Source organism: Dipodomys spectabilis, unplaced genomic scaffold (assembly GCF_019054845.1).
Source record: "Dipodomys spectabilis isolate Male_0828 unplaced genomic scaffold, ASM1905484v1 ptg000783l, whole genome shotgun sequence".
NCBI classification, from domain to species: domain Eukaryota; kingdom Metazoa; phylum Chordata; class Mammalia; order Rodentia; family Heteromyidae; genus Dipodomys; species Dipodomys spectabilis.
Window position 1 is genome coordinate 21,359,704 of NW_024871460.1, and position 17,721 is coordinate 21,377,424.

Genomic DNA, 17,721 nt, shown 5'->3' on the forward strand with positions numbered 1-17,721 from the left:
AACTTGAAATTGAGCCATACTGACTCATTGACTATTAGTTAAAATCAACTACTTTTGTCCTCTCATTGAACTGCTGGTGGTACAGCTATGTTTGGAAAGATACCTTTTGGCCTGTGACTTTCCATGGGGTCCTGGGGCCTAAACTATCTTTAGAAAAATGGAATGCTTGCTGGGTGCTGCTGGCTCATACCTGTAATCCTACCTACTCAGAGGGCTGAGATTTGAGGGTCATGGTTCAAGGCTAGCCCCAGCAAGAAAGTAGGTGAGACTTTTATTTCCGATTCATCACCAAAAAGCCCGAAGTGGTGCTGTGGGTCAAGTGGTAGAGTGTTAGCCTTGGGGGGAAAAAAAAGCTCAGAGACAGCACCCTGGTCCTGGAACTACACTCAACTGAACTTGAGAATTCTTGACATGAAAATGAATTTTCCTCCATTTTCCAGATAGAACTGGGGTAGTATCACACAAATTCATATTTTAAATGTATTATTTTTTAATCAATGTAAATTTGAACACTTGGTATTATTTATTCATGTGTTGATTCAACAAATAGAATACTTACTATGTTCCTAAAGAGCTAAATACCTAAACTGAATGCTACATTAAAAAAACAGTACTTACTCTCAATGAGATCATACAGGTCAGCCAGGCAAGAGAGAGCACCTACTCAAGAAATCTTTCCTGTTATTTAACCAAACTCCAAAATAAGATACATTAAGCTAATATTCAAATCAAAATAAAAATGATACCCTCTTATCTGTGTCCTGTATTTTTAATAATTAACCACAGGCTATATTAGTAGCATTTTAATGTGAGACTTATCTAAAAGAGCCTAGTTAATTTAAGCACTTACCTTAAAATACATATTTACAAACATAGTCTACCAAATGTTTTCAGAATTGGATTCTGTTATTCATGAATTTAAGGCACTTAACAATGGATAAGTTAACTTATATTATTAGTCACAAAGTCAGTATGGGGTTTACTAAAACTCCCTTGGATTGGCTCTGGAAGAATTCTTTAAAAATTACTTTTTAAACAGGCACTGGTGGCTCACACTTGTAATCCTAACTACTCAGGAGACTGAGATCTGAGGCTCATGGTTAGAAGCCAGCCCTAGAAAGAAGGTCCATTAGACTCATATCTCAACCACCAAAACGCTGGAAGTGGAGCTGTAGCTCAAAGTGGTTGAGCACTAGGCTGGAGCAATAAAAGCTCAGGGACAGTGCCCAGGCCCTGAGTTCAAGCCTCATGACCAACAAAAAACAAAAAGTTATTTCTGTGATGCATCATTTTAATAAAATATTGTGTTATTTTAAATCTTGGGTTGTTTTTTTTTAAAGCTATATCTACTAAAACCTAACACTAAATTGCAGTCATCTAAAAAAGAATAGGGCTCAGAAGACTCTGTGTGGACAATACATCTAGGACTTAATGTGGCCACTTGTTGCCTCTGTACTACATTCAAAATCAATTCATTTAAAATTCTTTTAATGTTAGTCAAATGGATAACATTTGAAATGCCTAATGTAAGTAAAACCACTAGCTGTCTCAAATGGCACATGGAAAATGTGGAGCCTTTCATGGTGAAAGAGGCCTAATCTATCAGCACCAAAATGAAAGCATTTATTATACCTTGCTGTCTGGGAATCTAGTATTGGGTAGCCTTATAGAGAGAAAGTAATTAGATTAAAGCTCAAAAGGTTCCTATTAACTATGACATGCCAGAAATCATAGGAATATGTTATCCTATGATTTTTGATGGTTTTCATTTTTATTCCATCATCATCACAACTATATGACTTCACTACTGTGAGTTCCCCAGAGTGCACTCACTTCTTTCTCTAGCCATGTAGATCTAAAGGTTTACACTTTCTTTTCAAGGTCTCATTTTTCTATTCCATTGCCACAACGAATGAGTCACTCTTACACTCTTCAACGATCAAATGTCCCAGTTTTTACTGGCGCTGACTGTTAAGTGTATAATTATCCTAAGTAACTAAGAAAACTGTCTCCAGCTTAGCAGTTTTATGGACTAATACAGACAAGAACCTAACATCATTCTCGTGGTTCCAGCAGTGTATATCTAAGCATAGTCTTGCTATAAAACATGGAGCTGTGGCAAGGTGAGATGCATAACCTCAGCTTGTAACAGGACAGCACAGCTTTCCTTCACCACCCCATCTATGGGGCTGCTGACAGATCCACAGCTTCGGTTTCCTCCTCTTTTGTTTCAGCCCCTCTGCTTGCTTTCTCATTCTCCATCTCTGTTTCCACCTTTTCTCCTGTCTCACCTGGAAAGAAACCAAAGGAGATTTTAAGAGACACTCACCATGAACAAGAAATGATCCTGCTACGTAGCTTTCCAATGGGCAGCCTTTGTTCTTCCTGGTGGTGGTGGTGTTTTTAATGTACTACATGATTTCGTTTTTTCTTTTGTGAGTCCTCCCCCGCCCCCTTGGTTTAATCCCCCGTTGTCATGTGTTTGATTTTGGTACTTGGGTATTGTGTGTGTGTGTGTGTGTGTGTGTGTGTGTGTATATATATGTTTATCTTAATTAGGGAAGGGAAGGGAGGCGAACAAAAAAATAGTGAGACAAAGGGGGAACCAATGAGACAGCAACACTATGTTAGAAATGATCTGTACACCTTGGAGAGAAATGGGAGTAGGGAAAGAGGGAGAAAAATGAGGGAGAGGAGACAAGTTCAACAAGAAATGTACTCACTATCTTACTTATGCAACTGTAACCCCTCTGTACATCACCTTGGCAATAAAATTAAAATTAAAAAAAAGTACTCAGACCATACATGGAATCTGAAGAACTTGGAAAAATCTAGAAATTTTAGCCTTCAATGATTGATTCTATTCAACCATCAAACTCTAGGCTTAAAGCTTGGACTATTGGGCTGGGAATGTGACTTAGTGGTAAAGTGTTTGTGTAGCATGAAAAGCCCTGGTTCAATTCCTCAGTGTCACATAAACAGAAAAAGCCAGAAAGGGCACTGTGGCTCAAGTGGTAGAGTGCTAGCTCAGGGACAGGGACCCAGGCCCTGAGTTCAAGCCCCAGGATTGGCAAAAAAAAAAAAAAAAAGGTTTGGACTATACACTATATTTCAGAAAAACTGTGCAACTGATATGCTAAATTAAAATCCCTTTATACAACTATTGAAACGATAATATTTAAAAATTAAGAAAAAGGGCTGGGAAGTTGGCTCAGTGATAGAACGCTTGCCTTGCATGCCTGAGGCCCTGGGTTCGATTCCTCAGCACCACATAAGAAAAAAGCCGGAAGTCGGGCTGGGAAGGTGGCTCAGTGGTAGGTAGAGTGCTTGCCTTGCATGCTCAAGGCCCTGGGTTCGATTCCTCAGCACCACATAAGCAAAAAGAAAAAAGCCGGAAGCGGCGCTGTGGCTCAAGTAGTAGAGCGCTAACCTTGAGCTGAAGAGCTGAGGGACAGTGCTCAGGCCCAGAGTTCAGACCCCACAACCGGACACAAAAAAAAAAAGTAAAAATTAAGAAAAAGAAGAGTGGGTGCTGGAAAGGTGGCTCCGTGGTAGAGCACTTGTCTTGTATCCATGAGGTCCTGGGTTCAATTCCTCAGCACCACATATGCAGAAAAAGCTGGAAGTGGCGCTGTGGCTCAAGTGGTAGAGCGCTAGCCTTGAGCTGAAGAGCTAAGGGACAGCACCCATGCCCAGAGTTCAGGCCCCATGACCAACAAAAAAAGAAAAAAGAGAAAGACCGAGCTTGGTGTTGGCTCACACCTGTAATCCTAGCTACACAAGAAGATGAGATTTGAGGATCACAGCCCAGGCAGGAAAGTCCATGAGACTCTTAGCTCCAATTCACCACCAAAAAGCTGGAAGTGGAGCTGTAATTCAAGCTCTAGCCTTGAGACAAAAGCTCAAGGACAGTGCCTAAGCCCTGAATTCAAGCTAGAGGACCCTAACCTCCCCCGCAAAAAAAAAAATGCTAGAAAGCTGAACTGAGCACTGATGGAATGTCTATTCCCCAAATATAGAAGTCTTTTGCTTTGAGTCAAATGAACATCAACCAACTGACAGACTTCAATGACTGTATTAGGTACCCTGCCCTGAGAACTGGCCTCCTACAAAGCCTGTCTAAACAACATCAATCTGGGACACCTAAGTTTCACCTTCAACACACTCTTCCTCTGCATTTGTGTGGATTTCTCTGGCCATTTCCACATTTGCTGCTGTCTCTGAATTTCCCTTTGGATGTTCCAAGATTCCAATGATCCCTTCGGGTGGAATCTTCTCCATGCTTCTGGAGCCTTCAGGAGGTTTAGGGAGTGACTCATTCATTACAGGTGTTTGCACAAGGTGACTTCCATTTGATATTGCTGGTGTCTCATTCTCTTTGGGAATTCCTAGACCTTGCAACTGCTCATCTTTTCCCGATGTTTCTGGAAGTGTCTGGTCTTCAACTGTTTCCAGTAACTCACTTTCTTCTACTATTTCTGGAGAGTTGTTCTCTTTGGTAATTGTTTCTGGAAGCTGAGATTGCTCATCCTTTTCCATTGCTTGAGACTGTAGCTCTCCAGCTGTTTCTAGAACATTCTCTGCTGTCTCTAGCTTCAGGATTCCAGCAGTTTGTGGATTTTCAGGAGTTTCTCCTGCTCCAGGAGAGTCCCTCTCCCTGGCTGTCCTCAAAGGCTGATCCTCAGCTTCTGTTCCTAAAGGTTCACACTCAGCATTTGCTTTCAAAGGTGGAGCCTCCACATGGCTTGTCTTTTCTTCTGCTCCTGGGGCATCATCTTTGCCAGCCAGCTGTGACGGCCCAGAATCTTCCTGTCCCTCTAGAGGCTGAGACTCCTCCGTGGGTCTCAACTGTTCTGTAGTGTCCTTTTCAGGGGTGACTTCCTTCGCCAGTGGCTGTTCATAGTGGGATTGAACTCCATTAGCTGTAGGCACCACTGAAGCCTTGGGCTTCTCTAGTGGGGGACGACTCTCCCTCTGTGTGCGGCCACGAAACACGGATTCACTTCCCGCTGCACATGGTTTGGGTTGGGCGACGCAGGAGTCACTCTCTTCTGCAGTGGAAAAGGTTTAGAGTTAATTCTTTGGTTCTTTCAGTTGAAAGTAAATAGAAAGGCGAAAACACAACTCGCTAGTTGTTCTCTTGGGAAAGTAAATGATATCAAGAAGCAGATGTAACGCCTCCAGTAACAGTATTTTTTGCTGATTAACTGGAGGTAAGAGTCTCATGAGTTTGCCTGCCTAGACTGACATCAAACCTTGATCCTGAATCTTGGCCTCCTAAGTAGCAAGGATTATAGGCATGACCACTGGCACCCAGCAAAGCTAACAGTCTTTATTTTTATGATATGATTATAGCAATGTTGGAAGGGAAGGAGGAAGGAAGAGAAGAAAAAAAACTCCAAGTGAATTGTACTTTTGGGACTTTTTTTCTTGTTTGGATATGTCTATTAACTCCTATATAAAAGATAAAGAAGCCAGGTGCTGGGTGGCTCATGTCTATAATCTTAGCTACTTAGGAGGCTGAAATCTGAGTTTGAAGCCAGTCTGGGCAGGAAAGTCTATGAGACTCTTATCTCCTATTAACCACCAAAAAACTATAAATAGAGCTATGGCTCAAGTGGTAGTATTAGCCTTGAGTAAAAATTCTCAGGGACAGCACTAGGCCCTGAGTTCAAGCCCTAGGACCGGCACATGAGCGCACGCACACACACACAGAGACTTAAAAACAAAAAACAATGGCCTAAACTGCGCGCTGTGACTCACGCCTGTAATTAACTACTCAAGTGACTGAAATCTGAGGATCACAGTTCAAGGCCAATTTCGGCAGGAAAGTCTGTATGACATTTATCTCCAATTAAATCACAGAAAAGGCCAGAAATGGTGCTATGACTCAAGTGGTAGGGTGCTAGCCTTGAGCAAAAGGAGCTCAGGGACAGCACTCTGGCCCAGAGTTTAAGCCTTAAGTCTGGCAAAAAAAAAAAAAAAAAAAAGCCCTACACACAAAGTGGTGAGAGATCTCACAAGGCTCTCCTAAGAGCTGAGTGTATGGAACAGCTTCTGTGAGGTCCAGGATGGCACAGGGGAACTTTGGCTAGAGGACATGGCTAGCTGAGATTGCAGAGTGCCCTGTGGGTGGCGCTAATGAGATTAGACTTTACCTAGAAAGTATGAAGGGTATCAAGAACAATTCTTAAAAAGAACTTACAAAAAGTGAAGAAAGAAGCAGTGCATGCTGACACAAGCTTACAGTGTTATAGTCTCAGAGATGCAGAAGGCTAAGGAAAGAGAATTATTTGAGCCCAGGAGTCCCAGACCATATTAAGAACCAGTTCGAAGGAAGGAAGGAAGGAAGGAAGGAAGGAAGGAAGGAAGGAAGGAAGGAAGGAAGGAAGGAAGGAAGGAAGGAAGGAAGGAGGGGGGGGGAGAGAGTGTGTGTAAATCTACATGCTTGGTACTTAATGTATATCTCAGTTATAGAGTATGTGCTTTGCATAAACAATGACCTGGGCTCAATCCCCAACACTCCCCCCACCCAAAGAAATAAATATGCTGGTGGCTCATGCCTGCAATCCTAGCTATCCAGGAGGTTAAGATCTGAGGACTGTGGCTTGAAGCCAGCCCAGGTAGCAAAGTCCATGAAACACTTGTTTCCAATTAACCAGAGAAAAGCTGGAAGTGGAAGTGTGGCTCAAGTGGTAGAGCATCAGTCTAGATGAGAAAAAGCTGGGAGAGGAGGGGAGGAGAGCACCTGGCAGGAACAATTTTCTGAGATTCAGGGCACAAACAGCTTTTTGAGCCCAAAAGATGCTCTGGTAATAATTATCTTAAGTAGTTAACACAAATATGTTAATATAATCATATATTCCTGCCAAATTACATTTTCAGATCACTACCATGATTAGCCCAGTCCTGAAGTGAAGGAATCACGGCCACACACCTGTGTCCCTCCACCTGCCCACCAAGAGTGTGTTCTACAGGCACCACCTGTAAAGCAGAAAGCTGAGGGAAATGTGTCACACCAAAATCTAGTACATTAAAAAATATATTATGGGGTTATAGTGTGGCTTAGGTGGTAGAGCACCTATCTAGAAAGCTCAAGCACAAAAAATTGTGTGTGTGTGTGTGTGTGTGTGTGTGTACAGTATGCTACTGATCTAAGTCAAGCCCCTTCCCACCTACGTGTACTCCCAAAAACACAAAAAGCTTTGTGGCCAGGTACCAGTGGTTCATGCCTGTAATCCTATGTACTCAGGAGGCTGAGAACTACAGATCAAGGTTCAAAGCCAGCCGGGCGCTGGTGGCTCACACCTGTAATCCTAGCTACTCAGGAGGCTGAGATCTGAGGATCGTGGTTCAAAGCCAGCCGGGGCAGGAGAGACCGTGAGACTCCTATCTCCAATAAACCACCAGAAAACTGGAAGTGGCGCTGTAGCTCAAGTGGTAGAGCGCTCGCCTTGAGCTGAAGAGCAGAGGGACAGCGCCCAGGCCCAGAGTTCAAGCCCCACGACTGACAAAAAAAGGTTCAAAGCCATCCCAGGCAGGAAAGTCTATGAGACTCTGCTCTATAAATAACTACCAAAAAAAAAAAAAAACAGGGAGCTGTGGCTCAAGTGGTAGAATACACACACACACACACACACACACACACACACACACACGTGCGCACACACACATACGTGTGCACACAACACATCTTTGTGTAAAATTTATTTCTCCACAAATCATGCCATAAGTTCTATGTGAGTTGGCATCTTTTGCTTTAGCTACAACATTTATACTTATGAACGCAATGTCAATTTTGGAAAGTCTACTAAATAACCACTAAAACTTTCTGGCTCCAGATTTACAGCTTTCAGGTTTGTCTTACCTGCAAGCTCCTAAGAGAAGTGTAATTCCTTTTTATTTGTTTGATCTCCCTGCCTTCCCTCAGCTGAAGCAATCTAGGGTGAATGTGAAACCTAGTTCCACTTCTTTGCTATGGAATCAGACAAGGTCCTGCCAGGCTGAGACCTCAGTTTCCTTATCTGTGAAATGGGGACATTCTGGTCTTTCAGACTTGCTATGAGAAGTGACAAGGAGGTGATGTGTACAGCTAGCTCCCCACAGTGTTGGCACCCCCAGGACTTTTTTGGTTGGTTGTGGTGCTTGAATTCTGGGCCTGGGCACTGTTCCTGAGCTCTTCAGCTCAAGGAAAGCACTCTACCACTTGAGCCACAGAGCCACTTCTGGTTAATTTATTGGATATAAGTGTCTCGTGGACTTTCCTGCCCAGGCTGGCTTTGAACTGCAATCCTCAGATCTCAGCCTCCTGAGTAGCTAGGATTACAGGCATGAGCCACTGGCACCAGGCTATTTTCATTATTCTTAAGCCATTGTACAAAGAAATTTCTATTTAATATGTCAGTGTATGAGTACAATGCATCTTGATTAATATCACCCCTTCCAACACTGATAGCTTTTATACAAAAAGTATTTCAGTCTGGGAAGGTGGCTCAGTGGTAGAGCGCTTGCCTTGCATGCCTGAGGGCCTGGGTTCGATTCCTCAGCACCACATAAGCAAAAAGAAAAAAGCCAGAAGTGGCACTGTGGCTCAAGTGGTAGAGCGCTAGCCTTGAGCTGGGAAGAGCTGAGGGACAGTGCCCAGGCCCAGAGTTCAGGCCCCACGACCAGACTCCCCCCCCAAAAAAAAGTGTTTCATTCCATTTGGTTTAAGTTATTCATCAAGTATTTTATTTATGGATATAAATGCCTACAACAGGTCAGCTCTGGTTGGGCACTGGGATTATACCAAATAACAAGATTGACCTGTTTTCTCTCTGCATGAAAATGCAAATAGCTACTTCCCTTATAAAATGTTATTTTGGTACCTATGTATAGGTACCTGCACATGATCGCTTATCCAAGCAAATCCAGCTGGGCATGGAGTGCACACTTAAAATCCTAGGTCTCAGCAAGCAAAGGGAAAAGGATTTTTGAGTTCAATGACAGCCTGGGCTTCATAGTAAGACATAGTAAATCTCAAAAACACAAACAAAAAATGCAGCAGTGGTTCTCACCAGACACTATGTGGAAAATGAACTATACTACTTGTGGGTGGGAACAGGAGGAAAAAATTGGGAGATGCTGAGGGAAGGAGTGACAGTGTCCAAAGAAATGTACTCATTACCTGACTCGTGTAACTAAAACTGCTCTATGCATCACTATTATAATAACAATTCAAAAAAATTTAACCTCCAGGTACTGGTGGCTCACATCTGTAATCCTAACTGTTCAGGAGACTGAGATTTGAAGATCATGGTTCAAAGCCAGCCCAGGCAAGAAAATCCATGAAGACTCTTATCTCCAATAAACTACTCCAAAAAAGCTGGAAGTAGAGCTGTGACTTGACTGGTAAAGCAATAGCTTTGGGCAAAAAGATGCTCAGAGATGGTGCCCAGGCCCTGAGTTCAAGCTCCAAGACCAGCACACACACACACACACACACACACACACACACACACACACAAATCAAACACAAGAAGCAGCATCACTCAAAGTGGTAGCTCACACCTGTAATTCTAGATACTCAAGAGGTAGAGAGAGGGAAGATTGAGGTTCAGAAGAAGCCAGGCAACAAGTTATTGAAATACCTCCCCATGCCTCTCAACAAATAAGCCAGAAGTGTTGGTTTACACCTGTGATTCCAGTTACACAGGAGACATAGGTAGTAGAATCCAAGGTCAGTCAGGTAAAAACATGAGGTCTACCCTACCTGAAAAACAACCTAAGGAAAAAGTGTGGAAGTGTGGCTTGAGTGTGCAGAACTATGAATTCAAATCCTAGTAACACACATACACAAGCAAAACCAAAAACAAATGACAAACCAAGAAACCAACCATCTCCATATCCTCCTGTCCCCATTAATCTGTGGATCCCAGCATACTTCTTCAAAGGAGGCAATGTACAACATTTCTTTTTTCTTCTTTTTTTTTTTTTTTTTGTCAGTTGTGGGGCTTGAACTCAGGGCCTGAGTGCTGTCTCTGAGCTTCTTTGTGCTCTACCACTTGAGCCACAATGCCACTTTGAGTGGTTCATTGGAGATAAGAGTCTCACAGGGACTTTTCTGCCTGGGATGGCAGTTCTCAGATCTCAACCTCCTGAGTAGCTAGGATTACAGGTGTGAGCAATTGGCACCCAGCTGACTATATTTCTTTTAGTAACTTAGAAAGTGGACAGCTAATTTTTTTGTCCACCCACAGGAGACATACTATGCCTGAGCTATATTATTATGTAATAAATCCTATGGACCTAGGCTTTTTATTTTCACCCCATGTGAGAAAGCAGACATCTCTGCTTTCTGAGTCCCTCATCAGATCATCCACTGCTTCAGGTTGAATGCACTGGTGTTCATTATCTCTCTGAATTCTGTTGTTGATGGATCCATGCACAAATTCGCTGTGACAGCTGAACGAACAGCACCCTGTTGTAAGCACCATGGCTTTTGCACACAAAGAAATGAAGTATGAGTCCACGTTACAGGCGGGATTAAGGGATTAGAAGTAGAGCTAACATACCTGAAATCCACATTATGACGGATGCTTTCAACTCAGTTCATTGCCCTCATTAGAAATGAAAGGTTTCCACCCAACAAGGAGAAGACCTTGGTACCCCTCACTGGGAATGGGAGGGGCAGAAGGGGTCCAGGTCTAGGCCCTTCTGCTACCATTCCCAGGTCCTTGCAGCTTTTAGGCTCTAGAAAGCAGGGGTGCTGCATAAGTCAGCCTCCAGGAGGCCACTGCCCTCCTTCTCACTGTCTTTCCATGTTTTCTCCACAGTACTATTCCATCACGTTCCTGCCCTTCAAACAAACACAGATCTACTAGCTATTCTGGACAGCGTTGTCCCTTTCCTGCCAACCTGTGTAAAAGCATAGGCAAAAAAAAAAAAAAAAAAACTCAGACAGACTCCTTTCCCTTTTATTTGGTGCCCATCCTGGGACTTGAACTCAGGGCCAGGGCCCTGTCCTTGAGCTTTTTTTTTTTTTTTTTTTGGTCAGTCCTGGGGCTTGAACTCAGGGTCTGGGTGCTGTCCTTGAGCTTTTCCACTCAAGGCTAGCACTCTACCACTGAGCTATAAGGCCACTCGTAGTTTTCTGGTGGTTTGTTGGAGATAAGAGTTTCATGGACTTTCCTGCCTGGGCTGGCCTCAAACTTTGATCATCAGATCTCAGCTTCCTGAGTAGCTAAGATTACAGACGTCAGCCCCGAGAGCCTGGGCTCCCTGAGCTTCTTCGGCTCAAGGCTAGCACTCCACCATTTTGAGCCACAGCTTCACTTCCAGTTCTGTGATTAATTGGAGATAAGAGTCTCACGTGGCTGGGAATGTGGCTTAGTGGTAGAGTGCTTGCCTAGCATGCTTGAACCCCTGGGTTCGATTCCTTACTACCCACATAAACAGAAAAAGCCAGAAGTGGCGCTGTGGCTCAAGTGGTAGAGTGCTAGCCTTGAGTACAGAGAGGCCCAGGACTGGGGGAAGGGGGGAGTCTCACAGACTTTCCCTCTCCAGGCTGACTTTACAAGGTGATCCTCAGCTCTCAGCCTCTTGAGTATCTAGAATTATAGGCCTGAGCTACTGATGCCCAGCTTCCTTTCCTTTTTTGATAGAATGACCTCAATTTTAGAATTCCTTTTGCTCATCACAAGTACATGAGATGAAATGTGAAGGTGAACTGAAGGTTAACATATAAGCAGAGAAGAACAAGACATTGCCTCGAATAGCTGAGGAGCCCAGGCAAGTGAGGGGTTCCTGCCCAGGGGGAGTGATAGAGCCTGTCATCCAGCTGGGACCAAGAGCTGCCTCCAATTGCCTTCTCCTATTCTCTTTAACACATGTTATTTCTTTCCCACTCCTGTAAGAAAAACTCTTATTTTAAAATATGCTGCAGGTGCCAAGTGTAGTGTTACCTGCTTGTAATCCCAGCATTTGGGAAACAGGCAGGAGGATCAAGAGTTCAAGACCACCTAGACTACACAGAGAGACTTTGTTTTAAACGCAACAAAACCCCTGCTATAGCATTAAAAAATAACAGTATTTGCCACTGAGACAGTGTCACTGATTGATTGGTGGTGGTTGTTGGTACAAGGGAATTGAACCTTTGGGGAGTCATACCATGTAAAATCAAAATCGTCTCACTGAACAGGCTTAGGAGAGTGAATGACAAAGTGATGGCCCTGGCACACACAGCAAGCGCCTGATGAGCAGAACCAGGTCTTACACATCTGGCATCTCTACAGAAAACTGTGGCTAACATTCCTTGGGGTCCTGTGCCCACTGCCTTGCACCTACTTATCACAATGACACTACAAAGTAGCTCGGTTGTTACTCCGTCCAGGCAATGATGGCATTTTTCTTTTTTCTTTTTATTTATTTGGTGCTGGTCCTGGGCTTGAACTAAAGGCCTAGGCACTGTCCATGAGTTTTATCCACTCAATGCTAGAGCTCTACCCCTTGAGCCTCAATTCCACTTCCAGCTTTTTGAGTGATTAAGTGGAGATAAGAGTCTCATGGACTTTCCTGCCCTGGCTGGCTTTGAACCGTGATCCTCAGATCTCAGCCTTCTGAGTAGCTAGGATCACAGACATGAGCCACCTGGGCCTACCCAATCATAGCATCTTTATCTAAGTGGGGAATACAACTGGTGGGTGGCAGAGCTCCCATTTAAACCCAAGTAAGTTTGATTTCACCTTGAGTTAGGGGCTCTGTATGTGTGTGTGTGTGCACAAGCGTGTGCGTGCGTGCTGCTCTTGGGGCTTGAGCTCAGGGCCTGAGAACTGATCCTTAACTTTTTTTGTTTGTTTGTTTGTTTTTGGGTCCGGTCGTGGAGCCTGAACTCTGGGCCTGGGTGCTGTCCCTCAGCTCTTCAGCTCAAGGCTAGCGTTCTACCACTTGAGCCACAGCGCCACTTCCAGCTTTTTTCTTTTTGCTTATGTGGTGCTGAGGAATCGAACCCAGGGCCTCGAGCATGCAAGGCAAGTGCTCTACCACTGAGCCACCTTCCCAGCCCTGATCCTTAACTTTTTTGCTCAAGGCTAGCACTCTACCACTTGAGCCACTGCTCCAAGTTAGGGCTTTTGGGTGGTTAATTGTAGTTAATAGTCTCACCAATTTTCCTGCCCCGGGTTTAGCTTCTAACCATAATCTTCAGATCTCAGCATCCTGAGTAGCTAGGATTACAGGCATTAGCCACCAGCACCCAGCTGACTTAGTTGCTTTTAAAGGCAAATGATGCTCCTAGTATTCTGTGGGAGTTGTGCTGGACCTCCGGCCCCACTATAGATCCCCTGCACCACACCTGAATTTTAACAACACCCCCAAGCAAACAGGAAAAGGAGGAATGGAGCTAGTTAGGAGAGACAAAGTAGATGAGCACGTAGAATCACTATGTGGTGCAGCGTGTGTGTGTGTGTGTGTGTGTGTGTGTGTGTGTGTGTGTGTGTGTGTGTGTGTGTGTGTGTGTGTGTATGCACATGCGCTGTCTACCCCTGTGGTAACATACCACAGTCAGCACAGGAGATAACAGAAGGACACTAAAGCAGCAATGACCCAAGTGCGGGCACTACAGAGATCTTCCTGCTGGCAGGGAAATATTTCTTAAACTCTCACCTTGCTGTAGTAACAAAATAGCCATGAATACTATATAACAAAAGGGACAAGTCTATGTTCCAATAAAACTTTATACAAAAAATAAATGATAGAAAAAAAGGTCAAAAAAATAAATGATGGGCTAGGAGTTGATGGCCAATGCCTGTAACACTACTTACTAAGAAGGCTGAGATCTGCAGATTGCGGTTCGAAGCCAGCCTGAGCAGTTAAGTCTGTGAGACTCTAATCTCCAATTAGCCACCAAAAAAAACCTGGGAAGTGGAAATGTAGCTCAAATAGAATAATGCTAGCCTTGAGTACAAAAGCTCAGGAACAGTGCCTAGGCCCTGAGTTCAAGCCCAGAACTGGCACGCGTGCACACACACACACACACACACACAAACACACACACACGTACTTGCACACACACATACACACAGAAAAAGTGTTGGGCTGGGTTTGGCCAGCAGACCAGCTGATCTTTCCTGTCTTAGGCAACATTTAGACTATAATCTACATGCATTATATGTCACATGTGTCAATTCATTTATTCCTCAGACAGCCCTGTGGCATAGGTGCTGTAATCCATCCTGCCATCAGAAGAGGCCACCGATGCATAGACAGCTGGAGTAATGGGCCTTGAGCTCTCAGTTGGCAATTTTGCTCATCACTGGCACTCTACCGCTTGATCCACATCTCTATTTTGAGATTTTGCTGGTGAGGGGCTGGGAGGGTGGCTCAGTGGTAGAGCGCTTGCCTTGCATGCCTGAGGCCCTGGGTTCGATCCCTAAGCACCACATAAGCAAAAAGAAAAAAGCCGGAAGTGGCGCTGTGGCTGAAGTGGTAGAGCGCTAGCCTTGAGCTGAAGAGCTGAGGGACAGCGCCCAGGCCCAGAGATCAGGCCCGACGACCGGACCCGAAAAAAAAAAAAAAAAAAAAAAGATTTTGCTGGTGAATTGGAGATAAAGATTTGCCTGCCTGGGCTGTCTTTGAACCTCAATTCTCAGATCTCAGCTTCCTGAGAAGCTAGGATTATAGGTGTAAGCTACAGGCCCCCTTCAATTTCATCCTCTTTTTAAGCACTTTCTCCTTTCTCTGTATGTTGAAATACACACACACACACACACACAAATATGAAGTGTACAGAGCTTCTTAGAACCAGGTAACAGATATTACTCCAGGGCAAGCAAAAGAAAAGAAAGTTTATCAACTGAAATTTAGTGGGTTATTAGTTGTTTTTGTTAATCATATTTGTCAAAAAATGGCAAGAATAGACCAAAACATCAGCTTAAGGGAGGAAAAAAAGATCCATTGACATTATGGATGACATCAGGGAAAGCAACAGACAGACAGAGGCTTAGAGAGGATGCTGCAACCCCGGGTAGATGAAGGCAGATGCTGGATGTCAGCGAGAGAAACTGCTAGAAGCAACAGAGCCGTGGCATGCTGGTCCTAGTGCTTCCGGTCACACACAATCTGACAAATGGAGGCATGTGATCATAGAGGGCTCAGGCTGTGGAGGCCCTGTCTGGCTGTTTCCTAGGGGCTCAAGGTGCTCTAACACACCGGGTGCCATTTCTACAAGCTGGGAAGCTGAGGCTGAAGGAAAATGACATAAACTGAAAGCACTCACCTTTCCCCTCTAAGGCCATGTCTTAAAACTGTCCTCCCTGCCAATCCTGCTGAATCATCACCCCTCCCCTTCATCCTCAACCAACATTCCTTGCAGTTTTGGAGAAGAGAGCCTGAGAGCAAGGCCATGTCTGAGCTGATGACCCTGCTTACCTGGCAGACACAGATGCTGTGGAGACCTTGAAACTCCTCAGTCAACAATAACATTGCTCCAGCAGGGTACCAGTGGCTAATGCCTGTAATCCTAGCTACTCAGGAGGCTGAAATCTGAAGATTGTGGTTCAAAGACAGCCCAGGTAGGAAAGTCTGTGAGACTCTTATCGCTAATTAACCATCAAAAAGCTGAAAGTGGAGCTGGCAGTGGCTCAAGTGTAGAATGCTAGCCTAGAGCAAAAGAAGTTCAAGGAGAAGGGATGAGTTAGGAGCGATGGGTGACAATGTTGTCAGACACCTTGTATTCATATACTGTTTTGTAGAATGGGAACTTCTTTGTACAACTACTTAAAGATAATAATAATAATAATAAATATATTAAAAAGAAAAAGAGGAAGCACCAAGGCCCTGAGTTCAAGCCCCAGGACTGGTAAAATAATAAAATAAAAAATAACATTGCTCACCCACCCCACTTCCATCTCACCTTGCATCTCTCTATCCCTGTCTGACTCCATTTTTTTCTGCCTAATATTTAAAGGGACCCTAGTTGTACCCTTCAGCCAGTTTGAAGGAGACTTCGTTGCATGCCAAATACAAGTTTTCCTCTGGAATAAATCCTGTTGGTCTGCAGACTTTTGCCATTTCTGCTCTTTTTCTTTCTTCCTTTTCTCTTTTCTGTCAATTGTGGGGCTTGAACTCAGGGCCTGTGCTCTGTCACTGAGCTCTTTTTGCTCAAGGCTAGTGCTTTACCACTTTGAGCCAAAGCACCACTTCTGGTTTTCTGGTGGTTAATTGGAGATAAGCGTCCCACAGACTCAAAACCAGCCTGGGCTGGCTTTGAACTGCCATCCTTGAACCATGATGCTCAGCTCTCAGTCTCCTGAGTAGCTAGGATTACAAGTATGAGCCACTGGTGCCTAGCTAAAATTTCATCCTAGAGAGATTTTGGGGGGAGGGGTATAGCGGGTGTGTGTGAGGGGGAATGGGAAGGGATGGGAAGGGGAAACAAAGGAGGAGGCAACAATGCTTGATAAGAAATGCACTCATTATCTTGCCCATGTAATTGTAACCCCTCTATACGGTAGGTGGTACAATTCTCATGGAAGGAAATTTGGCAGTTTTCTGTCAAAATTATAAATGTCTACCCCCTTTGACTTGGTTTCATAATTCTGGGAAACTGTCCTACAGATATGCTTGGACACATTCAAATGATGTGTGCACAAAGGATTCCACAGAGAGTTTGTTTGCAACAGGAAATGACTGGAAGCATATCACCTGTCTCTTAGTAAGGGGCTGGTTAAATAACTCACACAATCGATTAGTCTGCAGGTGTGAAAAGGAGAATAATACCTTCATATTGTTAAGTTTAAAAAAACAAGGTGCCCAAGGCGGGTAGAGTACGCTATATGTTATTACAAAGATGAGAGAAATAATATTTTCAATATATAAAGAGGGAAGGCTTATTATGAAATGGTAACCCCTCTGTACATTATCTTTGTAATAACAATAAAAATATTTGATGAAAAAATAAAGAAAGAAGGCAGGCTGAAGCAGAAAGATCACAAATTCAAGACCAACCTGGGCCTCAAAAAAAAAAAAAAAAAACCTGCAGGGCTGGGAAGGTGGCTCAGTGGTAGAGTGCTTGCCTTGCATGCTTGAGGCCATGGGTTCGATTCCTCAGCACCACATAATCAGAAAAAAAAAGCCAGAAGTGGCACTGTGGCTCAAGTGGTAGAGTGCTAGCCTTGAGTTGAAGAGCTGAGGGACAGCGCCCAGGCCCAGAGTTCAGGCCCCACGACTGGACACCCCCCCCCCAAAAAAAAAAAAACCTGCAAACCAGCCAGGTGCTAGTGACTCACACCTGTAATCCTAACTATTCAGGAGGCTGACATCTGAGAATCATAGTTTGAAGCCAACCCAGGGAGGAAAACTCTGTGATTAACCACAATTAACCACAAAAAGAGCTGGAAGTGAAGCAGTGGCTCAAGTGGTAGAGCACTATTCCTGAGCAGAAGAATTCATGGACAGGGTCCAGGCACAGGATACAAGCCCCAGGACCAGCACACACACAAAAAAAACAACCAAAAAAGAAAGCTACAAATCCAAACAAACCCAAACAAAGCTCTAGAAAATACGCACACACACACACACACACACACACACACACACACACACACACACACACACACACACATTCAAAATAATAAATGTTTGCTGGCAGGGGCACAGTAATCCCAAATTATGCAGGAAATAATGATGGGAGAGCTAGGTAGGAGACAAGGCCTGAGCACAGAACCCATAAATATATAATGTTAT

At 44.1% G+C, this 17,721-nt stretch overlaps 1 protein-coding gene across 1 annotated transcript; it reads right to left on the reverse strand.

The window, feature by feature from the left end:
* Positions 1 to 1,352: 1,352 nt before the first annotated feature.
* On the reverse strand, positions 1,353 to 11,170 carry Erich5 (glutamate rich 5; the record flags this gene model as incomplete). The annotated part of the gene is made up of 3 exons (XM_042673216.1): positions 1,353 to 2,291; positions 4,155 to 5,065; positions 11,130 to 11,170. Coding segments are annotated over 3 exons (1,062 nt in total), but the record flags the coding sequence as incomplete, so codon positions are not given.
* Positions 11,171 to 17,721: the final 6,551 nt, after the last annotated feature.